Raw genomic sequence first — 27421 nt, 5'->3', positions numbered from 1 at the left:
GGTCGGACTAGCCGAACAGAATACTAGGAGATCTACTCAAAGACAATTTCCTTCAGTGCCTTTATATTTCCACCATGGGTCTATATGACACCTTTTTCATTTAGCACTGTCTACATATAATTCTTGTGAGAGTTGACACTTGATGAGTCCTAGTAGGTCTAATCCTACACTGTCCTTCAGTGGAAGTGGTGGCCTGATCTAGACAATCTGACTGTTATTTATTAAGCCCCTCCAAACCTGCTTGGCACCTGACTTGCACTACACTGGTACATTTATCATCGCAAAATGCTTCTTGCCTCCCTGTAAGCTCCGGATCTTGTGCAATCGCCTGCACTCTGATTGGATCTTTTTACATGTGGCTTCTCCAATCAGAGTACAGCTCTCTAGACATACAGTAACATTATCCAATCAAGCCACAGATAGGCAGGGCTGGGGAGATATTACAACTACAAACTTAAAGGGCACCTGTTGGGTAAAAATGTTATCTCCAACCAAAGGTGCGGGCTAATAGAGCCTGCATTCCGGTTGGGGAAACAGTAGTTTTTTTTTTTTTTTAAAAAAGTGCCCCCGCCATCGCTAGGCTACTTGCACTGGGAGGGAGCTCCCGGGGCAAGCAGCCATGTCCAATCACTCTCATGTGCATAATGAAAAGCTGCTCCCAATTGCTCATTATCCGCATGCACGTGATTTCACATACGTGTTAACCTTTGGTTGGGGATAACATTTTTACCCAACAGGTGCCCTTTAAGGCAATCCAAAATGAGGACTGACCAAGAAACATCTGTAGCCTGTAACCTTTACCTAAGATCCTCACTCTGAGCATTTCCTGCAGATTTCATCCCACTCCCACAGGTAAAACTCCATATAACTTCCAACGGCTGACTCACTAGCTGGAATTAAATAGTTTTTGTCACCTGACTTCTATAATATACCTATCAACCTTGCTCCAGTCCTGAATTCTCTTTCACCTTGAGAATGCTAATTATCCTTTTTTTTGTATTTTTTTATTACTTTTGTTATTGTTTTGTTAATTTTTAGTTGTTTTTTCTTAGTTAAAATCCCACCACTCTTCTCTTTTAAATTGACGCGCTTGTGCACCTTTGCGAGCATGCGGTGGAGGAGGGGTGTGCCACCACCAAAACGGGAGAAATAATGCACATCTGGCCCCTCCAAATTGTTTCACCACTGACCCACTGCATCACACTGCTTAAAATGTGTTTTGCAAATATAGACTGCATTTAACTACATACAGTATAGGATGGCCACTAGTGATGTGTGAGCCGGCCTGAAACCCGCTGGACCAGCCCGGCTCATGCACAATATCTTCGTGTCGCAGGTGGGTGCCTCAATGGGAACCCACGGAGTGCATGTGTAAATACATTTTAGGGTAAAAAAGCACTCCCACCTGCACTTTTCGACAGTTTCCTGGAACTCAGTGGGAACCACTCCAGGTAGTTGGACGGGGTTCATTTTTATGCCAGCCATGAATCTGTTAAATCTCACATTAGATTTAGGTCAATCTATGCATGGCCCATCTTTAGCCTTCCCAAACAAAAAAATTCACCCTCCGCCTATGCTGGGGTGTTTTATACCTTTCATGATCTTCTACCTACCAGCCTTTATGAATTAAGTTCATCAAAGAAATGTAGTAACTTTTCAGATCACAAGGGCATAGCATCTCCAAGTATACAACTGTTGTTAATTTTTAAATCTTTTTCCGTTTTTCATTTAATGTAATAATGTCATGGTTTTTACAGATGGAGACTAATGACTTGCCCTGTCACACCACATCTCTTCATTTAAATAGATCATTATCACACCCCTTGCTATTGAAACGAATGCTATCCTATGCTGACCCATGAGGTGTGGCGAGTGCTGTATGATCTCGAAACAATGTTTGCTCCATCTGTGTTTCCATTGATTAGACATGATACCCAACACACTGTAGACATGTGCCAAAAATCCTGCTTCAGTTTATTTGCAAATTCAGAATTATTTAGAAAATCATAAAATGTTTTGATGACCCTGTAAATTAGACCCTGAAGATGGTGGAATTAATATTTACCTTGGAATATTCATCTTTGTTTGGCCATATAAATCATGTTTACTTTATATAATGTAAAAATGTTGCTCTGCTTGTAAACTGCATAATACTCCTGATTTTTTTATGGTCCTCAGATGGACTACTTATATCTGATAAACCCTGAGAAAAGCGTTTTTATGTTTAAAAGCTGGCCAAGGCACTCTCTTTCAAACTATATCCAAAACATAGGGTTGTCCTAAATGTCCTCTCTTCTTGCTGTGCTGCAGAAGTTGATAGTATCCAGCTTAATAAATAAGATTAGATCAGCCATGATATGCTGTGAGCACAGTGTGGTATCAACCTTTGTTTCGATATAATACTGAATACATGGTCAAAGTGTGCCAAAAATATTTTCTTTTAGTCTATTTAGAATATCTGTGATGTGCACCCTGAAGAAGAACACTGACTGAAGATGACCCCCATGGGGCCGTGAACTGATATTTTTCTTTTTTACCCTATACATCATATTTATTCTATGTAATGGAAAAATTACTTTCCCTGTAAGCAATGCTTTCTAAGGCTCATAAGCCAAGGTGACCCTCAAGCAATCTTCAAGCGCATAATACTGTTGGTTATTTGAGATCTTCAGAGGAACCACTCATGGTTTGATTTACCCCAAGGAAAATCTTGTGATCTGGGTACATGTTTCATTTAAAAAAAAAAAAAATGGTGGTCGGGGGCATCACCTTTCAAACTATACCCAAACCACAATATTGTCCCTAGATGGCCTCTCTCCTTGCTGTGCTGCAGAAGTAGATAGTATCAAGCGTAGCAAGCATTACATCATTGCAAAGCGTCCGTTGGATTCCGTAGCACTGAGACCCAATGATCTCATTTCAATAGCTGAAACAGAACACTGTGCCTTTACTCCTGACATTCCCAACTTGTCATTTTTTTATTTCAATGCTTTCAAACGTTAACTGCATTTCAACAGCTCAAAAACCAAAGTCAGGAAAAAAAACATATTGTAATTCTGCCCCATATATAGGTAAACGTCTTCTCCTAGGCTTGTCCTGATGTGGTTGTACCTACCACTAATATTGCTAGAGCATTATGTGTTTTTTTTAATGGTAATGGATTTTTTTTTTGCTAAAAAGAACTGTTTTTCAGATACAAGCACACATTTATACCAGCCATACAAATGCCAGTTAGAGTGGACGACAGGTAACTGCGTCTGTGCCTAAAGACTGCAGGTGCCAGTAATGGGCTGAGAAAGAGAGCAGCTTTTAATTACACTCTCCATTGCTCTTGCATGAAATCTATTGATGACAGTAATCCGTGGACCTGCTTTTCCTTACCCCGTAGAAGTAAAGGCGGTTTTTTAACCTTGTCAGTTCCAAATTAGCCCAGCAATACTTTGCATAGCAAGGTGTTACCATTTTCCTTTAGACAAGGCAAACACGATAAAACCAGACGATGTGTATCCAAATGAAACACACTTGGAGACAACCCATGATTTCAAATTCATCATTAAGTGCTGTCCGGAGTCCAATTAGATGGCTGAAGGGCTGGACACTGTATCACAGTGGCTTTCCTTGAGGAGTTACACTGGGTTATAAGAAAGAAAAGACTCTGGGAATAGCTGTCAGATTAAGTTAGACTGATAGACTACCTGGACTGTGCTAGTCATTTTCACTCAATTATACTGACAACAGATACAAAGAAATAGTAACTCTCACACATGCGGCTGCTTTATGCCACTGTCCCCGGCGTGTTTGCATTCGTGTTTCACTTCTCTTGCCTTATATTCATTTAGAATGTTTTTGGTGTGTCTCACAGATTAAATACTGGGTATGGTGTCTTCAGTAGCAGCTTCTCAAAGCAAATCAGCTTATGACTTTGCCATTACTATAGGATTGATGGCCATGCATACAGAGTCCAGGGAGTGGACCCTTTCTGGGTTCGATTCCAATATCAGCTGCTTGCAACCTTGAGCAAGTCACTTAATGTGTCTATGACTAATCGTCAAACCAAAGATGGTAAGTTTTATGGGTGACTTAAGAATTAAGATAATGGGTATGCTCAACCTGGCTCCATAAATGTATTCAGCTGTAACTGCTCACATTGCCTTACATCTTCTGCTACACTGAACCTCTCAGCGGTGCTCCAGTCAGCCATGGGGCGAATGCAATTCACTGGTCTTAATTTATATTAATTTTATAGCCGCAGCAACGAAAGAACGTTATAGTATATCTGATGACATTGCAAAATACAAACTGACATATTAGTATGCCAATTAATGTTCTTATGTTTGTCCATTCAAGTTTCAAATCAGTACATGTATAGTGGAAAAGGGTGTATGATAGTAGGTAGGCTAGGTAGATAGTAGTAGGCTTGGGCTGGGAACAGATCTTTAGAAAGGAAGTTGGGTGTGGCTGGAAGACTGCAGGGTATTAAGGAAAAGGGAAAGGAAGTAAAAGCCTCTTTCCATGTGAAGGCAGGGTACATTTAGCATCCCTCCATACCACCCCATATTTAAGGACATTTAAGGTAAGGAGATATGTTTGAGGCTAAGTAATATCAATCTGTCACTGCTGGGGAGGAATTCTAGCCAGGGGTGGTGGACTATCCCCCAGTTTTGAAGCATGAGTGTGCAAAGGTTGGTAGGTCTCCTCGGACTAGGGTTGCCACGTTTTTTGGAATAAAATACCTGTATATTTAGATTTTTCTCTATTAATAACTTTGGGGTCAAGCATCATTTGTACCGGGCAGGCCGGTAAAATGCTGGCCAGGTGGCAACCCTACGTCGGACAAAGGGTCCCACGGAAAGTAATTTGGTTGCCTGCTCGCATTTGCCTGTCAAGCAGGAGGTGACTAGTATGGCAGGTAGACCTCTCTTTGGTGGTTTTTCTGTGGCCAAGCATTCCATCATGTAACTATGTTATAGATATTGTTTAAATTAATCCTTGATACTTTTGTTTATTAATAGTTAATAATGTAGTGGCCTCTTACAGTATATACCAACCTGGATGCCCTTATTGTGTACAAGGTGTGTGAGTAAAAAGAGGGCGATGCTTGGGAAGTTTATAGGTCAGCCTGCTAGCTTGATGCTACACAGTCATGGCCAACCAATATTGCAGATATCTCTAAATCCAGAGTCCCCAACCTTTTTTACTCATGAGCCACATTTAAATGTAAAAAGAGTTGAAGAGCAACACAAGCATGAGAAAGTCCATGGAGATGTCAAATAAGGACTGTGATTGGCTGTTTGGTAGCCCCTATATGGACTGATAGTCTACATAGTCTACATGAGGCTCTGTTTGGCAGTACACCAGCTTTGAGGCCACTTAGAGCAACATCCAATGGATTGGTGAGCAGCATGTTGCTCACAAGCTACTGGTTGGGGACCACTGCTCTAAATGTTTAGTATGACTAGGGGGGTTGAGTTTATTGGGGGGGTTGCATCACTTTCTTTTGGCCTTGAAACATGTCTCCGAGCCTTCTGCTAATTATTTTATGAGATTAGAGTGACATTTTGATAAATGATCAGTTTCTTTGGGGTAGAGACCACATTCCAACTGTATATTGAAACCCCCACCGTTAATGAATTTATTCTCATTCTTTAATTTATAGTCACTGAAACTTTGCACCCTTAGGGTACTGTATAAATTAATAAATCCAATACATTACAACACAGTACAGTTTTATTCTCATCATTTTCATGATTGCCCCAAAAGGGCACTCTTACTCCCTGCTGACCCATGAGGAGCTACAGTGTAATAAAACCAAGGGGAAGACATGACCTGGCATAGTTTTAATGGTAGTTAATGGGTTGTTGTTGATAATGTGGAAAGCCTAAACTAAGCTTGTTTAGCTGGTTACTCTCCAATCAATATTAGACCAAAGACATTAGACCACAATGTTCATACAATACAATAGATTGGCTGTAAGATTGGGCCAACCTCTTGTGTTAGAGATAACTGATTCTAAATAAGGTCATAGTTCTTTAAAAATATCCTGGTAGAGCCACATGCTGTGTATACCTGAATGATATACTAACACCTCCCTATGGGTCCTCCACTATGACTGCAATGACAGGAACGCCTCTTTCTCTTTTTTTTTTTCTTGATAAATGTTCATGATTTATTGCATATATATGGTTGCTCCCACTCAATGTAAATATACAAGGTATCAAAGACGGTTGGTTCTTTGCACAAAAGGAATTATGGCAGATAGGTTTATGGTATATGTTTTAAAAGTGCAATTAAATGTATTCCTGGTGCATAGGGATGCTGTGAATTTACCCACAACTAGCAGCCCTATGCTGGTTGTAACCCCTGCTGTGAGCTGTGTGAGTTTCACTTCTTATTCAATCTAAAGCGCATGTCCAAGGTGACCCCTAAAGCTTTTAGGCCCCATGTCTCTGCACTATGGTCCACTTACCATGAAGGTTGCCCCAATGCAGCCTTAGTAACAAACAGGAGGTGTGAATGGGGCATGGAAGGTTTTGTGTCAGTTTATCTAAGGGTAATCCCAGGGCAAACACGGACACAGTATTTACTGTTAGCCCTATTGACCCCAGACAATATGATTATGGCACCTTTAAAGTATCAGTGGTCAGACTTTCAGGGATCATCATACATATCTTGTTTAGAGTACCCATTTATTATCGTAAGAGTTAACTTTTCGTTCTAATAAAACATATCTTGTTTATGGCCAGTCAAGGGCCAAGGCCTATAAACAACCCCCCTTACCACTAGGTATTAAAGGGATCTAAACTAGGGATGCACCGAATCCACTTTTTTGGATTCGGCCGAACCCCCGAATCCTTCGCGAAAGATTCGGACGAATACCGAACTGAATCCGAACCCTAATTTGCATATGCAAATTAGGGGAGGGAAGGGGAAAACATTTTCTACTTCCTTGTTTTTTGACAAAAAGTCACGCAATTTCCTTCCCCGCCCCTAATTTGCATATGCAAATTCGGATTTGGTTCGGCCAGGCAGAAGGATTCGGCCGAATCCAAATCCTGGCCGAATCCCGAACCGAATCCTGGATTCGGTGCATCCCTAATTAAAACACTAAGAATGAAAGAGTAATAAAAAAAGTAGGAAAATATTGTTAGTCATGTACAAAGACCTTGGATGGAAGAGCACTAAAAGGTTCAAGAGCACACCCCATGGAGCTAGGGTTGCTACCTGGCCGGTATTTTACCGACCTGGCCAGTAAAAATGATGGTTGATCCCAATGTTATTAATATGGAAAAAAGATAAATATATTTTTTTTTTCCAGAAAAGGTGGCAACGCTACATAGAGCGCATGCAAAGAGTCCCCTGAGTCTGGCTGCCCTCTGCTCCTTATGTCGGATTTCTATAAGAAATAAAGTAGATCTATAGCTAAGATAGGGGCTGCATTATGAATCCAATATTTAGTACCAGACGCCATTGTTGACGGTCAGAAATTGACTCCCATAGATTTACTGGCTGTGTTTTCTTATTATGAGAGTGAGAATGAGGCAGGGAGCACTGACCTTCAGGGGAAGAAAGGACAGCACAGTGTGATAAGGGCTCCTGGAGTTAAAAGCCTTATTCAAGGGCAGTCATGTGACATCCATGGGAGTCACTTTGAGGTCACTGGGGGGCTTCCCAGTCCGGCCCTAATTTAATCACTAGGGGTCTTAAGCATCAGCATGAATATGTGCTGAGATCACTAGATAATAATGTAGTAGGCGTCCTACTCACCTAAAGCTTTCTGTTGTAATAAATACAAATAAATAAAGGAGAGACAATTGTATGCATTTATTAAAGGGGGACCTAGAACCATAAATTATTTGCATAACTAAATAAAACACATATTACTCACATTTCCAGTGGTTTTAAAGTTACGTGTCAATAACATTGCTATTGAAAGCAGCAGCTTGTTTGTTTATCCCACTCTGTTCTCTTGATCTGACTCTTGAACCAGGGTAGCCGTGAAGTCAGTTCCCCTACTGTTCTGTTAATCAGCCCGGCTTCTGTTTCATTTGTTTCAGAGGTAATGACCAGCAGTGCAGAAAACAAAAAAAAAAGGGGGGGGCAGGGAGACATTGCTTTTCATGGCCATATGTTTACCATATAACAGGCAGTTGCTGAGAATGACACTTTGCACCCCAAGGGTACTGTATAAATTAATAAATCCAATACATTACAATACAGTACAGCTTAATTCTAGGGATGCACCGAATCCAGGATTCGGTTCGGGATTCAGCCAGGATTCGGATTCGGCCGAATCCTTCTGCCCAACCGAACCCTAATTTGCATATGCAAATTAGGGGCTGGGAGGAAAATCGCGTGACTTTTTGTCAGAAAACAAGGAAGTAAAAAATGTTTTCCCCTTCCCACCCCTAATTTCATATGAAAATTAGGGTTCAGATTCGGTTCGGCATTCGGCCGAATCTTTCACAAAGGATTCGGGAGTTTGGCCGAATCCAAAATAGTGGATTCGGTGCATCCCTACTTAATTCTCTTTTTCATTATTACCCCAAAACTGCACTCTTACTCTCTGCTTACCCACGAGGAGCTACAATGCCATAACACCAAGGGGTATTACCTAACCTGCCATAGTTTTAAGGGGTAGTTAATGAGTTCTGCAATGACCAGCATTGCAGGAAAAGAAAGGGGGCTTTCCATGGCCATATGTTTACCATATAATAGGCAGTTGCTGAGAATGACATTTTATTTCATTATGCAAAAAAAAAACAGTTATTGGGAGGAGATAACTTCTAAATGTCAATTCTTATGGGGGTATTGGCAAACGGTGCTATTGAGAGAGGGTCAATATCCTGCTGTAGAATTGTTCCGGAGCCTGGGAGGGTGTAGCTAATAAATAAAGCATGTTGTTGCTGTAGTGGGAGAAGAATAAGGGTTAAGAAGCTGGGGCTGTTCTATTAGTAAGAGGGAGCCTGCTGTGTTTCAGCACCACGATCAGCTCCCTTTACTTGCTGCCTTTCTAGTTTGCACAGTCTGCCAATGAGTACACTCTCAGGCACAGCAGCCACACGGAGGAAATGATGTGAGTATTGTACAGTGGGTCTTGGCTGGGCTCGGGTACAGACGGCTGTGCTGCTGCTATACCATCACAAGCGCACTGCCCCTCTCTCTCTCTCTCTTCCTCCTCTCTCTCTCTCTCTCTCTCTCCCTCTCTCTCTCTCTCTCTCTCTCTCTTCCTCCTCTCTCTCTGTCTTTCTATATCAGCGAGGTATTTTAGAATGAGGCTGAGCTCTGCTGTAATTCTGAGGTTGGGAGCAGAATCATGGCTTTGTCTGATGGCAGGATGCAATCCTCCCTCTCCTCTAGCTGGCCTGCCTTGGGGCCCCGAAGGAGAAGTGTCTGGTATATTTACAGGTAAAGGAGAGAGTCTCTCTCTGTTTCTAACTGGCACTGTCACCCTTCTTCTCTCCTCCTTTCACAGCACTGTTTTACATGCATTATTGGTGGGTGTGTGTGTGTGTGTGTGTGTAAGGGGGGCTTCAAACCCCCTCCCTTTCCCTAGACACACACTCTGACGATGCTGCCTCTTCCGCGGAGGGCCTAAAATTGGCTTTAACTGTCTTCCATTCATTTCTTATTCATTCACACAATTCATTCATCTTTCTTTCTCTGTGCTGCTGCTACACACATTCCGCCCCCTCGTCCCCACCCCCATTTACCCATGTGTGTGTGTGTGTATATATGTGTGTGTGTGTCTTGCTCCATTCGTCTGTTTATTGATGCTGCTATGGCTTTCGTCTCTCTCTCTATTCAGGAGGGAATGAGGTAGGGGGAGGGGGCTTGGTTAATATGCTGGTGCCTGCGTAATTAACCCCAATCTCACATTTACCCTTAACGGCACAGCAGGGAGGAGGTTGGCATAGAATGGGGGGGGGGTCCTTAAATTCATATATTTGTTGTGCAAGGCTTGTATGTGCTGTTGGTGTTGTCTCTGCTATGTGAATACGTGCCTGGGGCTTCTGTTAACTCTTCCTGTCCTGGAGAGTCGAGCACTCAATGGTTCTGCAGTATTGGGTTTTGTAGCAGCCCATGTGTTTGTGACAGGCATTCTCTCTGGGAGAAAATGGAGTAGGCATTGTTGCTTAAAGCAGAGGTGAAATCCTGGCCGAGCAGTCAGTGTTGTGTGTCCCACCATCATTACAGCCTGTACTATGCTTTACTTTACACACATCTGCACAGGATTTCCATGCCTGGTGCCGGCATAGGTCAAAGCTGCAGTGCTTAGCATTGTACAAAGCCTGATACTGTATATGCTGGTGAATCATAGCTGAGCTGTCTCTGGGGTGGGGTTCAAGCAGGAGCATGTTATACGCATGATGTGACCCCACAGAGTGGCACTTGTAGGCAGTGGGGTGAAAGAGAAATGATGCCTCTGGGAAGGGAGTGTGACTGTGGGATAGCAGGTATAGTAGGGAGAGATGGTGCCTATAGTAACAGTGGGATAATAGTCTCTGGGAAGGGAGTGTGACTGTGGGATAGCAGGTATAGTAGGGAGAGATGGTGCCTATAGTAGCAGTGGGATAATAGTCTCTGGGAAGGGACTGTGACTGTGGGATAGCAGGTATAGTAGGGAGAGATGGTGCCTATAGTAACAGTGGGATAATAGTCTCTGGGAAGGGAGTGTGACTGTGGGATAGCAGGTATAGTAGGGAGAGATGGTGTCTAAAGTAACAGTGGGATAATAGACTCTGGGAAGGGAGTGTGACTGTGGGATAGCAGGTATAGTAAGGAGAGATGGTGCCTATAGTAGCAGTGGGATAATAGTCTCTGGGAAGGGACTGTGACTGTGGGATAGCAGGTATAGTAGGGAGAGATGGTGCCTATAGTAACAGTGGATAATAATCTCTGGGAAGGGAGTGTGACTGTGGGATAGCAGGTATAGTAGGGAGAGATGGTGCCTATAGTAACAGTGGATAATAGTCTCTGGGAAGGGACTGTGACTGTGGGATAGCAGGTATAGTAGGGAGAGATGGTGTCTATAGTAACAGTGGGATAATAGTCTCTGGGAAGGGAGTGTGACTGTGACATAGCAGGTATATTAGGGGAAGGTGGTGCCTATAATAGAAACACTGCTACCTGAGTGTAGGAATTTTCTATGACTGTGTATAATAGGGCATGATGATGACAGTCACAATTTCCATCAGTGATGTCAAACCTGCTTCCCTTAATTTGTTGCTAAAGAAGAGCTCCTTGAGCCTGTGGTTGATTAGCGTTGTAGTTCTACTTTAGCTGACAGACCATACTATAGCTTTATTATATAAATGACAGGGCTTGCCAACTCATTTGTAAGGTTGATTAGGTAAAGTATACTATGATATTTTTCTTCCTGTATCTGTTGTATTATATAGACCAAAATATCTTCCCCATGTTAACTCTACCGTATTCAGTGGCAGAAGCCACTCTGGGGTTAATGTAGTATTTGTAATCTAGTCAACAACAACACATTTATTCTCTTTTATACCAATGAGTGTTATCAAAGCGTATTATCCTTTATCCTTGCGCATGTTTAGTACAGAACTGCATTTAAGACATGCTTAAATAGGCATGCTAGCTTTCTCGGTGAGATAAAAATATTATCATTCCGTTCATAGGAGAGTACAAAAATACTATTAAAAAAATACTACTGTACATACAATATGCTGTAAACAGGCATGCATCCATTCTGCGTCTTATTTGTGGATGTATATACTTACAGTAGTCAGTATCTGGTGTAATTATAGTTCCTATAGTATATACATTATGCAAATAATTTTGGTACCCATTATATTGCAATCCACATTACCCAGTATGATAAAGCCTGTATCCAGTACTGAGTGTGCTGCCATCCAAGTATGTTCTATGCAGGTGGTATTAAGAATGTTAGAAATCGGATGCGTTCCTGCAGCATTCCTTATGACTTGCACTTATAGTATCCGCTACCTGTACAGGGCCCGGCTATAGAAAACACAGTGTTGCACAGTTACAGTAATAAATATGCAGGAGACCTGGAGAGCTACATTAACTGCACGCTGGAGACCTATGGTGCCTATTATTTTACAGAGTTACAGTAACAGGGCTACCAATGTTCTGCCTGCAATCCAAATACAATAACAGAACAATACTGTATATTGTTTAAACAGCATCTTGTAAGTTAAACACTTTCAGTACCCAGGATGCCCAGTATACACTGTACTGTACGGTTCACTGCATCCGGCACACCTACAGTATTCTTTGCACCTGTGTTACCCAGTATTCTGTACACTTGCCTCGGCTCCATATGCCCCATATCTGCAGCATGTTTTTGTTTATGGTACAGGTATGGGACCCGTTAACCAGAAAGCTCCAAATTACAGGAATGTTGTCTCCCATAGGCTCCATTTTATTCAAATAATGCAATTTTTAAAAAATGATTTCCTTTTTCTCTGTAATAATAAAAAAGTACCTTGTACTTCATCCAAACTAAGATATAGTATGTCCTTACTGGAAGCAAAACCAAACTATTGGGTGTATTTAATGTTTAAATGACTTAAGGTGTGATGATCCAAATTACGAAAGGACACCTTATCCGGAAAACCCCAGGTCCCGAGCATTCTGGATACAGGTCCCATACCTGTACTTATCATGTTATATGGACCCTGCTGTTCTAGATACCCACTATGTATGCTGTGTAAAGCCCAGCCCATTGCAAGAAAACCATCTTATTGCATCCAGTAAGCAGCTGTACTCCAGTTGCACGTGGATATGATGTTTATATAACTGTGGTGCCCCGAGTACAGGGTGCTGTGCATACATATCATAACCAGTGCCAATATAATGCATGCTGGTAAATAGGGATGTACCAAATCCACTATTTTGGATTCAGCCGAACCCCTGATTCCTTCGGGAAAGATTCACCGAATACCGAACCAAATCCTAGTTTGCATATGCAAATTAGGAATGGGAAGTGGAAAACATTTTTTACTTCCTTGTTTTGTGACAAAAAGTCACGTGATTTACATTCCTGCCCCTAATTTGCATATGCAAATTCAGATTTGGTTCAGCGGGCAGAAGGATTCTGCCAAATCCGAATCCCGCTGAAAGAGGCTGAATCCCGAATCCTGGATTCGGTGCATCCCTACTGATAAACTATAGTAGAGTACTGCAGCGGGTCGGGTACCCGTGGGTATACCCACGGGTCGGCGGTTCTGCGGGGTTGCGGGTCGGGCCGCGGGTCTTCTCAATATCGATATTCACTCCTTTCTTCTGATCACGTCTACTTCCGATGACGTCACTTCTGGTTTACAATAACAGCACTTCCTGTTTTACTCCTTTTTTTCTCATCACGTCTACTTCCGATGATGTCACTTCCGGTTTACAATGACAATGGGTCCCAAAAAATGGACCCGCGCAGGACTCTAAACTGTAGTATCATACTGTATATGCTTATAATGGCCCATATATATTATACATTGCTGCTCCTAATGCTATTTAACTGAGCTATCCAATGTGCTGATAATACAAAAAAAACACACACCATTGAGCACTTACATACAGTAGTCAGGACTTGATCTCAATGACAGGGGAGCCCAGGACCCAACAGTTAATGATGGGCGCAATATTTAGAGCAGCCCTCCTATGCCCTTCAAATCATGGGAAACACATCTGATATTAGGTGGTAGGAGTTGCACTTTAAAGCCAGCTGAAGGGCTTCAAGGTTTGGCAACAATGATCTAGACCTGTTGTCCGGTCTATTCTTTCAGTATATTATCACTAAAATGTCTATTGTTTTAGGCCCCTTAAAGGAATAGTAACACCAAAAAAAAAACAAGTGTTCCAAAGTAATTCAAATAGAACGTACTGTACTGTTCTGTTTTCTTCAGAAGCACTACTATAGTTTATCTAAACTGCTGCATAGCGATTGAGCCAATTGAAATAGGTTTATATGGCTCTGTAGAGCAGCATTATATTCTACAGAGCTACATTTGCTATCTGCTATGTAACCTGAGCCTTTTTACCTTTTTGCCTTTAAATGGCAAATTTATATTGATTTATATGAACTATAGTAGGGTTTTTGCAGCAAGCACACCGATTTTAACAGTGCAGGGCAATGCTAAATGATATTTGAATTACTTTAGAACGCTTTTCATTTTTGGGTGTTACTGTTCCTTTAACAGCAGGAGAAGGACCTAGGAATTGCCTGCATGGATCTGTCACTTGAGATAACCTCATGGCTTCCGCACACTGTCAGAAGGTCAAAGCATGACTTTGGGATTGTCTTTCTAACCTTTCCACATCAGCATCTTATATATCGACTATTTACTATTTATATTCCTTTCCCTCACTTCATGATATCATGCTGAATACCTAGACTGTACATTACTTTATCACAGAGCTTGCGCCTTTTTTATTTCAACCATTTTATTTATAATCAAAAATTTGGCAAATTCAGATGGTGGTGGTGGTATTGTGAAACTGCTTGCAACTAGTATATATATATATATATATATATATATATATATATATATATATATATATATATATATATATATATATATATCTTATTAATATTTTGCAATGATTTATTTTTTTTTATACATTCAGTTTTTGGGATCTGCCGTTTGACACTGAAACTGATTTCTGGGTGCTGGAATCAATTTTGCACTGATACAACCACATATATATTTCAGATTGTATAAAGAGGAGAAAATTAGAAAGAAAGGATAAACAATAATACTGAATATACACTGTAGCCTTTTTTTCTGTCTACTTCTCGCTTAAATGTATACATGGAGAAATGATCAAATAGGTATTGGGTTTAAGTTTAAAGGGGTTCTTCAATTTTAAATTATTGTCTAGTATGAAGTAGAGAGTGATATTCTGAGACAATTGTGGATCTTGAGTATTTTATCTTTTTGTTCAGCAGCTCTCCAGTTTGCAATTTCTGGTTTCTAGTGTTCAAATAACCCTAACAACCATGCACTGATTTGAATAAGCGACTGGAATATGAAGAGGAGTGGCCTGAATAGAAAGATGTGTTATAGAAAGTAGCAATAATAATACAGGTGTAACCTTTTTTGTTTTTTAAATGGGGTCAGAGACCCCCATTTGAAAGCTGAAAAGAATCAGAAGAAAAGGCAAATAATTCAAAAACTATAAAAAAAAAATTTAAACGAAAAAGCTGCTTAGAATCATCCAGTCTATAATTTACTAAAGTTAACTTATAGACGAACCACCCCTATCAATAATAAGAATAATGATCAATGCTCATTATGCATTCTTGTATCATCGAGTTTTGTGAATGTTGAATTAATTCTAGAAAGAGTCATTTTTTATTTTTAAGGGCACTTGTGGAATTAGTGGAATGTGTAATAAAGCTTCTCCGGAAACATTGGCTTAGATACAGAGTAAATGGGAAGAAGGGGATGGTGGTTGTGTATGCAGAATGTTTGATTATATGTTGCATGTAGGGGTGCAACGAAACTATTTTAGGTTTGAGGACGAATCCAGAATCCTTTGTAAAATATTTTGCCGAATACTGGACTGAAATACAAATACAAATTAGGGAAGGAAGGATCAAAGAGAAACATTTTTTACTTCCTTGTTTGTATTACAAAAAGTCATGTGATTTTAAGGATTCAGAGTCAGTTCGGCCAGGCACTTGGATTCGGCCAAATCCGAATCCTGCTTATAAAGGCTGAATCCTGTCCGAATCCCCAAACAAATCCTGTATTCGGTGCATCCCTAGTTGCAAGCAAACAAATACAATTACATTTAGGGAAATGGGCACCAACAATAGTGGAAGGAGTAAGTGATAAGCCAATGCATACGAATTATTTTATTGTGGAACAGTTTCTGGGCAGTAAATAACAAGGGCCCGCTTGTTTTGCACTTGAGGTGTAACTCTTTGCAGTCTAAACACTTATTACTAGTGACGGGCAAATCTATTTGCCTGGCGCGAATTTGTGGTGAATCTCTGCGTTTCACAGGCGGCTAAAATTCACGAAATTGCAGCAAAAATGCGCCGACATCAAAGTTTTTTTGACGCCGACGACAGTTCCTTCACCGGGCGACATTCCCGATGCCGGTGACAAGTAAACAGATGTCCATTGACTAATGCGCATCAAATGTCGCTGATGTATGAATTATTGCCATCAATTTTGATACCTGCGAATTGACGCCGGCGTCAACATTCGCGTTTCTGCTAATTTTTTGCTTGTTTCAAAAATTTCACGTGGAATTCATGAATTTTGCGGCGAATCGAAACGGGACAAATTCACCCATCACTATTATGACTAGGGGGTTATTTATTAGACCTCAAATTTTTCTGGTCTGGCTTTTTGGGACAGAACTCAAATTTTTAGAGGGAAATTTTTTTTTAGATTTTTTATACCCTGATGCTGAAAAAAGCCCAATCTGAAAATCCACCATGAAAGACCTGTCGAGGTTCTGTATAAGTCAATGGGAGAGGCACATATCTCTAATTGAAGTTATTGTGGTCTTTGGTGCGTTTAGTCTGATAATCGGTGGGTTTAGCTCGATTTTTTCTAGTTTATCACCAATCTGATTAAAATCGAATCAATTTATTAATAAAAAAGACAAAATTTGGCATCGGAGTTTGGTCAAGCTTTTTTTATTGGGACAATGAGATAAATAACCCCCCTTATGTCTGCAGTGCCGCTGAATGCACATGGGGACAGATAGGTGGGCAGCACAACGGCATCCCATGAAATTGCTTATTATTGCATACTAGACATTAAGCCCGTTAAACTAACGGGCGCTAGAACATAGGCCGCCAGAGACGGTCCGTGGGGCATATGCGCAGTAGCGCAATCCCACAGACACAGGGACTGTACGCAGAGACACTTCAACTTTATTATATAGGATTATTTGGATGTACAGCTAGGGAGTACCAGTGGATGCAAAGAAGGGCTCTATATTTACTGATTCCTTATAGGAGACATTATGTATCTGTCTGCTCTGCTTTCTGCTGCAATAGACAATAATAGTCATAAAGGTGATATAAGCATGGCAAAATGAATTATAAACTAGTTCTTTACTTGGAAAGCTGACTCCCAGGACTCCATGATACAAAGGTTTAAACCTTGTCCCAGACAGTGGCTGGTTGAAGGTTGTGAAAGGTTGTATAACATTCCTGTGGTCACCTTTTTTCCTGACTCGTGATATCGATTTTTCCATCTTAGCAGTCACAAACCATGAATCAAATTTTACTGTACTTGAAGTTTATTACTGATGGAGTCATTGCTAGAAGGCTGCCTATAGGACTGAACTGGGTGAGGGCAGAACAACATATGCTCAAATGCTGTCAAGACTCCAAAGGCTTCTTTGTAGAATTCCATTGTTTTTATTGGGTGATCATCAGCTCACTTCAGAGAAGATGGGCAACTGTTATAGAGGTAGCCTCCTAGAAAAATGATTATATCCCCCTTTTAGCAGGGGCGTAACTACCAGGGGAGCAGGGGGTGCAAATGGACCAGGGCCCGCACCACCGCAGGGCCCCCCCGGAAGATCGTGCGCGCTGCAGCCGGCTGGAGTCGGCTGCAGGCGCAGAGATACATTGCGCACACGAGGGTGGGGGCGGGCCCGTCTGCACGGCCCGCACCAGGGCCCGCCCCCACCAAGTTACGTTACTGCCTTTTAGAGATACTTCTGTATGTTAGAGCCATTGAACAGTTATTGCTGCTGTTATGTAATGGAATGTTCTGCCATTTTCCTGCATATACCATTATTGGTTGAAATAAGTAAGTTTGCTGTCCAGGCTATAAGTAGGGTTGGCGGCTGCTGGTGGTGCTGACTGTACCATTGACATCAGTGGGAAGACATCCATGACAGATAGCAGGCATTGGACAAATAGAGGTCCCTGTCTAAACTGACTCTAAAGACTATAAGGGTAATTTAAGAAGACCCCAGGCAAAAGTTCTAGAGAACTAAGGGGTGAATAATAATGCTCATTCAAACCGCACTTGTTTCTAGGGTCCATTGAATGATGTGCAAGTTAGGGGATGAGAATGTGAGTTGGGAGACCTATGTCTTCTCTTCATGAATACAGTGGTGCAGAATGCAGGCAGCACTGTATTCATGGGGAAGCAAATGTCCATGCACACTTGCAGCTGCTGATGGTGGAACTGGTTGCAAAGTACTAAAAACACAGCAGCTTGGCTGCTTTTTCAACTTTAAACCCTGCCCCGCCATCAGTAAATGAGCTCTTATGTATGTTCCCAGACAGTGAGTGGGTGAAACAGGCTAAATTCTAAAGTGTAACTAGAAGTCTACGTGCTAAGTTGAAGTGCCCATTATTAGTCATATGCTTTCCTAGCAGTATGAAACACTTAAGAAGAAAATAACCTGGTATTTTATGGTTCAGTTTACTTTACCTAAAAAAGTTTAAAGGAGTTGTTGACCTTAAAACAACTAATTCTTTCCAGAAATAAGACTTTTTCCAATTACTTTCTATTTTCACCTTCTAAAGCAGCTCGGCGGGGGGGGGGGTCACCGACCCTGTAAACTGTTCTAAATGGATACATTTAGTTGATACATTTCATATCTTTGTCCCTGCTGAGCAGAATCTCTGGATTTCATTACAGGCAGCTGTTAGAATTGATACAATAGTTGCTAATACTCCAGAGATGCTGCTGAGACATGTATCAACTAAATGTATCAACTAAATATTGCAAATTTCAACAGTTCAGAATGTTCCTGGATCACTGAGCTGCCAGACTGAAACACCAGACACTAAGGGGCAGATGTATGAAGGGTCGAATATCGAGGGTTAATTAACCCTCGATATTCGACTAGGAACTAAAATCGTTCGACTTCGAATATCGAAGTCGAATGATTTAGCGCAAATCCTGCGATCGAACATTTAAATCCTTCGAATCGAAGGATTCGAAGGATTTTAATCCAACGATCGAAGGAATATCCTTCGATCAAAAAATCTCAGGCAAGCCTATGGGGACCTTCCCCATAGGCTAACATTGACTTCGGTAGCTTTTAGCTGCCGAAGTAGGGGGTCGAAGTTTTTCTTAAAGAGACAGTACTTCGACTATCGAATGGTCGAATAGTCGAACGATTTTTAGTTTGAATCGTTCGATTCGTAGTCGTAGTCGAAGGTCGAAGTAGCCCATTCGATGGTCGAAGTAGCCCAAAAAACACTTCGAAATTCGAAGTTTTTTTAATTCGAATCCTTCACTCGAGCTTCATGAATCGGCCCCTAACATTCAACTTTAAACTTAGATTTTGGAAAAACTGTAAAAATTAATAATAGAAAGCAATTGAAATAAAGCCTTTATTTCTTGGGAACAATCTGAACACAACTGAACTGAAAAAAGTGTTTGGAAGGTGAACATCCCCTTTAATACAACCCGTGGGCATAAGTTGTTTTGCACAGAGAGACGTATTTCTTTGCCTGTCTGTATTATCTTAAATACTGTACATTTTGAAAAACGATCATCTCAGTGGTCCTATTATTATGAATATGAATACTACTGTGTAGTGGCATTGTGTAGAATGGAACCACATAAAGGCACAAGACATCAGAAAACTTTAGGATAACTGTATATTTTGTAGGAATGGGACATAAGATTTCTGGTCTAGAGATGCACTGTGTGAGGATGCATGGGGAGCTTGGAGGATTAGGAGTGAGTGGGGGCCATGTATGAAATAAGCTCACTAGTCACTACCCTTGTAGTTGTATGCTCCATAGAAGCACATGTCATTAGCTGAACTGAAGATCTCTTACTGATGCATGGGAATGCAATGTGCTTTCTTCAGCACTGAGAAAGGTTTCTCCAACCGGGGGTGCACCGGGGGTGCAGGGGGTGCAACTGCACCAGGCACCATTGGCGGTTTGTGCGATTGCAATCTCTGCTTCTGGATGGGGGTTCTAGCTGCATAGCCTGCACACGGGCCCTGCAACTCCTAGTTCCATCTAGAACCTCTTTCAGATTGCAAGCTCTTTTGGGCAGGGCTCCCTTTACTTCTCATATTATTATTTTTTTTTGTATGTAAATCTGAATATTCAATGTACACACCCATTTATTGTACAGCGTTGTAAAATATGTTGGTGCTTTATAAATATGTAATAATAATTACAATAAAAAAGTAAAAATGTGCTCTGGGCAGTGTCAAACTGTGTGTATGTGGCCCACCAGGGCTGTTGCCCCAGGGGCCCCCACACCATCTCGGGGGCTCTCTCACCCCAATACCAGTCCCACAGCACCTAGACTTTGCCGCGATTTTGGGAGGGAAGGAAGCAGGAGAGAGACAAGGCCAGGGCCCCAGGACTCTGTTTGGTAACATTTGCAGGATAGACTCTTTCATCTGCAGATAAGAAGCATATGTGCTACATTATCAGTGGGAGAATTGACTTAAAGCTCCCCATAGACGCCACGATTCTTCTTGCTGAACGACCGATTTTAGGGAAGTCCGACCAATCCTTTGAAATTATTGTCTTACGATTTTTTGCCGACATCTGTCAGGAAATTGATCGGCCAGGTCAAAAAATCTTTGTCGGTCCCAGTGCAATCTATCTATGTTTGCAGGGCCAAGCAGGCAGCTCCCCTTTGTTTTCCTGGCAAATTGGTCTTTTTAGTTGATGGTCAATTCGTACGATCGTTCTGAGAAAATCAGGGTCTCACGATGATCGGATCTTTTAAAAATCTCAACATCTATGGCCAGCTTTAAAAGGGTGGTTCACCTTTAAATAAACTTCTAGTATGTTAGGAAATGGCTAATTCTAACCTACTTTTCAATTGGTCTTCATTAATTATTTTTTTTATTGTTTTTGAATTATTTGAATTCTTCTTCTGACTCTCTCGAACTTTTAAATGGGAGTCACTGGCTCCATCGATAAAATAACTCTGTAAGTCTACAAATGTATTGTTATTGCCGCTTTTTATTACTCCTCTTTTTATTTAGACCCTCTCCTATTCATAGTCCAATCTCTTATGCAAATCAGTGCATGGTTGCTAGGGTAATTTGGACCCTAGCAGCCAGATTGCTGAAACTGAAAACTGGAGAGCTGCTGTATAAAAAGGTAAATAACTCAAAAACCACAAATAAATAAAGAATGAAAACCAATTGCAGAATATCCCTCTCTACAACATATTACAAGTTAATTTAAAGGTGAACGACCCCTTTAAGGGGTATTTCTCCTAAAGGACAAGTAAAATAGTTTTAGTGTGGCTCTGGATTTCACACATTTAACATCCATTAATCTAAATGATCATGCATCTATTGAATTCTTTGATTGTATGGCAAATAGATATCTCCATCCCTCTGTCCATTGTATCATCTACTCCACTCACTGCTGAAAAAGCTGATTTAGGTCAAAGCTCCATTCCCGTAGCATCCAGCTCCCTACAGGAGACTTAATAACGCTCCTCATCCTCATCACTATCCGGCAAGTGCAATTCATGTTGGCGGCTTTACATGCCATCTGTTCTTCATAATGTGTCCTTATATCGGCACTGATCCCCAGACTGCATGCTTTTGTATACAATATATATATACATACAAATCAGCAGCCAGGGATTTATTGATATTTATTGCATCGCCAGTTTAGCTCCATGCTTGTAGCAAGCCTTAGAGATAACTGATTTTGTATGTACAGAAAAGACTATTAAGGGGAATAGAAACGTCGGTTATTGGGTATTTTTTTTGTGTGTGCAGGATCTGGTATCCAGCTTCATCCAGATTTTATAAATTTGGTGTATCCTGGATTCTCATTGATGATCTGGTGAATTATGTTGATATTTGACAGCCAGGTTTGCTACCTAAAACTTAAATATGCAGTCAAGGAATCTCATGGCATGGCATGCATGTACTTTCATAGTTCACTGCCCATACCTGCATTCACCGCTTTATTATTAAATAGAAAAGGAAGTTACCCTTTCATACAATACAGGTATGGGACCTGTTATCCAGAATGCTCGGGACCTGGGGGTTTCCGGATAATGGATATTTCTGTAATTTGGATCTTCATACCTTAAGTCTACTAGAAAATCATGTAAACATTAAATAAACCCAATAGGCTGCCTTTGCTTCCAATAAGGACTAATTATATCTTAGTTTGGATCAAGTACAAGCTACTGTTTTATTATTACACAGAAAAAGGAAATCATTAAAAAAAATGGGAGACAGCCTTTCCGTAATTTGGAGCTTTCCGAATAACTGGTTTCTGGATAACAGATCCCATAAGTGTATAATGTACACAGGGTTACTGTAAGGCAGCATTCCCAGTGGAAAGCAATGCAGCTTATTCATAGATGAATACAAGTAGCAGCTTGTGGGACATGCAGTAGAACATGTAGTCAAGAGATGCCGTACAGAGAAAATAAAGGGGCAGATGCTGCTTTAAATTAAATGTCATTATGCAAACATTTCTTTTCACATATTTCAGTGGAGTTTCCCTTTTAATATTCTATGCTGAACATGCTGTACTAGCAATAGAACTATTGTACTGCTGTTCCCTGGAGGCACCCAGAAGGTCTTTGGAGTAATCATGGGCGAATAAATTCACTTGGCACAAATTTGCCGCGAATTTCTGTGTTTCGACGCTGGCGAATAAATTTGTGTATCTCCTGCAGAAATTCGCCCGCGTCAAACGTTTTTGGATGCGCATCCGATAAGCCGATTGCGTCAAAATTGATGCGCATCAACACTACTCAGATGCCCATTGACTTTAACTCCAGCGTTAGCTTGGACGCAGGCGTCAATTTCCGATTTTCAAGATTTTTTGGAAAAATGACAGATTTTCTAAATTTTTACCTGAAAATGTCAGATTTTCACAATATATTCGTGAAAATGTCCGATTTCACGTATTTCCAGCAAATTTTTCGTCATTTAGCAAATTTTCCAGGAAATTCACGAATTTTTCTGTGAACCGAAATGGGAGAAATTCGCCTGCAACTACTTTGGAGCGATCTAGAGGGACATTTTTGGACACACAAAGTTTTGTGTGACACCAGATTAAATAACTTAAAGGGGATGTTTACCCTTTAAGTTAACTTTTAGTATGATGTGGAGAGTGATATTCTGAGGCAATTTGCAATTGGATTTAATTTTTGATTATTTGTGTTTTTTTTTAGTTATTTAGCTTTTTTATTCAGCAGCTCTCCAGTTCGCAATTTCAGAAATCTGATTGCTAGGGTCCAAATTACCCTAGCAACCATGCACTGATTTGAGACTGAATTATGAGTAATAAAATGTAGCAATAACAATACATTTGTAGCCTTAGAGAGTATTTATTTTTAGATGGGGCCATTTGAAAACTGGAGTGAGAAGAAGAAGGAACATCATTTAAAAACTACAAAAAAAATAAAAATGAAGGTCAATTGAAAATTTGCTTAGAATTAGCCATTCTATTACAGACTGAGGTTAAGGTAAAGGTGAACCACCCTTTAAATAACAGGCTGACTGTGACAATTCAAACAGGGAGGTTCAGCATCAGAAACAGAGCTTTCTACCTCTAGGTCAACTTATCAATATTCTGTTGCGCTTTTTTTAAGAGATGTAGAGCCATTTTGGCGTCACGTTGCTGCTCTAGAGCTTTTAGACTTTGGTCAAGGATGAGGACAAGGTTGTTGGTATAATTAGCCTCTTCCATAAATGCTGCATTCTGCAAAATGTGACAAAATGATATGTTACAAATTGTTTAGTCAGTTTGTTCCTTTCTGTTAATTAATTAGTGAAAGATATTTAGCATAAAACATATACAGGTATGGGACCTAAGATCCAGAATGCTTGGCACCTGGAATTTTTAAGGTATGGGGTCTTTCCATGATTTAGAAGTTCATACCGTCCGATAAAAATCAAAAAGGGGAACTCCACAAAAACATAACTTGAGCTTTTTGAAAAGTAAACATAATTTCAAGCAACTTTGCAATATACATCAAATAAAAAATATGCAGACTTTTCATTATTTTTAATGGTTTATGACAGTCCCCTAAGCCTAGCCCCCTGCTCTCCTGCTGATCGGTCTGATCACTTTGCTGAGCTGGCTGACTACTGTTATTTTGTATCAACAGCCATCGGTCCTCAGCCTTCATCCTCCAAACCCCACAATTCCCTGCACACGTGATTTCAATAAGGAAAGGAACATCCCAGTGCAATGCATTGTGGGTTATGTAGTTCCTGCATGCTGTCTGTAAGCTGTGGAGAAGTTCTTACAATTTGTAACATCAGTGTTTAGTCCCTCCTTCCCTGCCAGGATTTCAAATGATGCAGAAAGAGAAGAACTGTTAAACAGCTGGATTTCAGCATAGAAATGGCATTTATTTAGACTTTTTGAAAAAGCAGATAACTGTGATGGGTATATTAGGGATTTCTGTGTTATGTGGGCCTCTTTATCAAATTTTGGTTTAGAGTTCCCCTTTAAACATTAAATAGGATTGTATTCCCACCAATAAGAATTAATTATATATGAGTTGGGATCAAGTACAAGGTACTGTTTTATTATTTACAAAGAAAAAATAAATATGTTTTAAAATTTGGAATGAATTCATTAAAATGGGAGATGGCCTTCCAGTAATTCGGAGCTTTCTGGATAACGGGTTTCTGGATAACAGTTCCTATATCTGTATGTGTTATAAATACATTTATAGTATATTCGTCGAGAGAAACTTCATGCAGACCGTGGAATCATTTCTGGCGAGATGAATTGTGACATGACATAACTGGCATCCTCATTCAACATAAATTGCCATCTTCTTAAAAGCAACCTCGATGCTGATGATTTTATAGGATGGGCTAAGACTCGCCTCTCCTCTCCAGCTGAATGTATCCTGACTAACTTCCTTCTCATTTCAGTGCAATGTCATCAATCAGAACTTTAGGAAGGGAAATAGCATATCTTTTTTTTTTTTTTTTACTGCTCTGCAGGGATGTCTGCAGTAAATGCCTACTGTACATCACAAAAATATGATTCCTACCCTTATAGCTGATGATACTATAATTAAAACAGTAACACACATTTGGAGGAACTGAATAAAAATGTTAGTAAAATTAAAATTTGATGCTCTTGGAGCTTCTTAGAGAAGCAAATGGGCATCCAATGAGCTGCCTGTTGCCGACTAGAAACCGGCATTTTATTGTGTCTGCTAGTGGTGTCGGTCAATGATTCAGTGGCGTAACTATAGACGATGCAGTCGCCGGGGGGCTCAGGGAAGAGTGACCTGGTCTGCTTCAACTATAACTAATAAAAAAACTCCAGCTGCTCACTTCATGGCAGAAGCAAGTGGGGCGGGATTGGGTGGAGTGGTGGCGGGACAGAGGCGGGACAGGAAGTGGGCGGGAGGATGGGGATCAGAGTGCGCTGGGCCAGGTGCACTCCAGTTATGCCCCTGCAATGATTACTTAGAGGGTATAAAGGATACTAAGAGGCGTTGTCAGGGCCGGATTTATATAGCGGGCGCCCCTAGACCCTGTCCCCTCCCTTTTATTTGTGTAAATTTTCATCATCTGGACTGGAGCAATGGGTATTGGCTTACGGGAAATTAAAAAAAATGATTGTATCTCCTGCTCATCCCCAGTATTTCTGAACCAATGTGGTCGGACAGCATGCTGCCCCCCTAAAATCCTGCCGCCCTAGGCTTGGGCCTTGGTGGCCTTTCACAAATCCGGGCCTGGGCATTGTTATACTGAGTTACAATTAAGAAACTAATACTGTAAGTAAAATTTACGGAGTTTAGGTTTCTTTGGAGCACCACCATAATGGCAGAAATGTAAGACCAAGTGAATGTACAGGTATAGGATCTGTTATACAGATTAGGGATGCACCGAATCCACTTTTTTGGATTTGGCCGAACCCCCGAATCTTTCACGAGAGATTCGGGCGAATACCGAATCCGAACCCTAATTTGCATATGCAAAATAGGGGTGGGAAGGGTAAAACATTTTTTACTTCCTTGTTTTCTGACAAAAAGTCACTCAATTTCCCTCCTGCCCCTAATTTGCATATGCAAATTAGGATTCGGATTCATTTTCGGCCGGCAGAAGGATTCAGCCGAATCCAAATCCTACTGAAAAAGGCCGAATCCTGGGCGATTCCCGAACCGAATCCTGGATTCGGTGCATCCCTAATACAGATAGCTCCAAATTACAGAAAGGCCATATGCCATAGACTCCATTTTAATCAAGGGATGCACTGAACCCAGGATTCGGTTTGGAATTCGGCCAGCAATCGGCCTTTTTCAGCAGGATTCGGATTCAGTCAAATCCTTATGCCTGGCCGAACCAAATCCGAATTCTAATTTGCAAATTATGTGCAGGAAGGGAAGTCGCATGACGTTTTGGCACAAAACAAGGAAGTAAAAAATGTTTGTCCTACTTTTTCCTTTCCCGCTCCTCATTTGCAAATGCAAATTAGGATTCAGTTCAGTATTCAAATGAATCTTTCATAAAGGATTTGATCCCAAATCCCAAATAGTGGATTCAGTGCACCCCTAAATTAATCATATAATCCTTTTTGTCTATAATAATAAAACAGTACCTTGTACTTGATCCAAACTAATATATAGTTAATCCTATTGTAGAAAAAACAATCCTATTGGGTTTATTTAATGTTTAAATTATTTTTTAGTAGACACAAATAATGCTGATTATGAAAAGATCCGGAAAAACCCCCCAGGTCCCCGAGCATTCTGGATAACAGGTCCCCTACCTGTAGTAATATGGTTAATCTCTTCTAAGGCAGTGGTTGCCATGTTTTTTTGATGCAGGTTTGAAGGGAAAATAGCAGGTTAAACCAGTGTGTAGACAATTGGGAAATAAGTATATTCTCAGTTCTACTGGGGACAGCAGACTCTGCCTTTGCGTTTGTTTTTGCCCTTTGCACTCACATTCATAAATAAATGCAAGTCCAGTTTTACTTTGGGGAACTTTCCTGCACTTTGAAAGCTACTAGCCCGGGCAGTGAGGTTCATTTACAGTCATGGCGAGGCTCTTACTGGTTCTTACCTATTTAAAGGGTCTTTTTGCTCATCTAGTTGTGCATTTCTGTCATCAAATAGTATGTGGTTGTTCCATTAGTTAAGGCAATGGAAATATTTTCATTGTGATGATTCAAATGGGATCTTAAAATGGGTAGAGAAAACCTGGACAAAAAAAAATATAATAGACACCGAAACTGTAAGATATTCAGTATACACATACTCTTTAATTGTCTCTGTATTTGATTGCAATGGCAGTGTTGTGACTCCTTTTTTGCATCATGTAATAGTTGTGATGATATTTTTTAATATAAAAAAGTGCCCCATAAAAAAAAAAGATTCCATAAAAAATACCAGTTTTTTTCAACACTCCATATTAAAAATGTAATATACATACTTTTTTTTTTTTTATAATCCTCCTTATGTGTTTCATACCTTTTGGCTTTTTTCTTATGGCGACTTTTTTG

General features: G+C 40.6%; 1 protein-coding gene across 2 annotated transcripts in view; it reads left to right on the top strand.

The window, feature by feature from the left end:
* The first annotated feature begins 9239 nt into the window (after positions 1-9239).
* Positions 9240-27421, top strand: part of LOC121395622 (SH3 and multiple ankyrin repeat domains protein 1-like) — a 60759-nt gene continuing 42577 nt past the window's right edge. For both annotated transcript variants that reach the window (XM_041569602.1, XM_041569601.1), the window contains exon 1: positions 9240-9405. In XM_041569602.1, coding sequence (XP_041425536.1) covers positions 9314-9405 — 92 coding nt within the window. In that variant the 5' untranslated portion in view covers positions 9240-9313. The remainder of the gene's footprint in view (positions 9406-27421) is intronic.

This window comes from Xenopus laevis, chromosome 7L (assembly GCF_017654675.1).
Source record: "Xenopus laevis strain J_2021 chromosome 7L, Xenopus_laevis_v10.1, whole genome shotgun sequence".
NCBI lineage: Eukaryota > Metazoa > Chordata > Amphibia > Anura > Pipidae > Xenopus > Xenopus laevis.
Note: the sequence above shows the minus strand (reverse complement) of the source record. Positions and strands in the feature narration are given on the sequence as shown.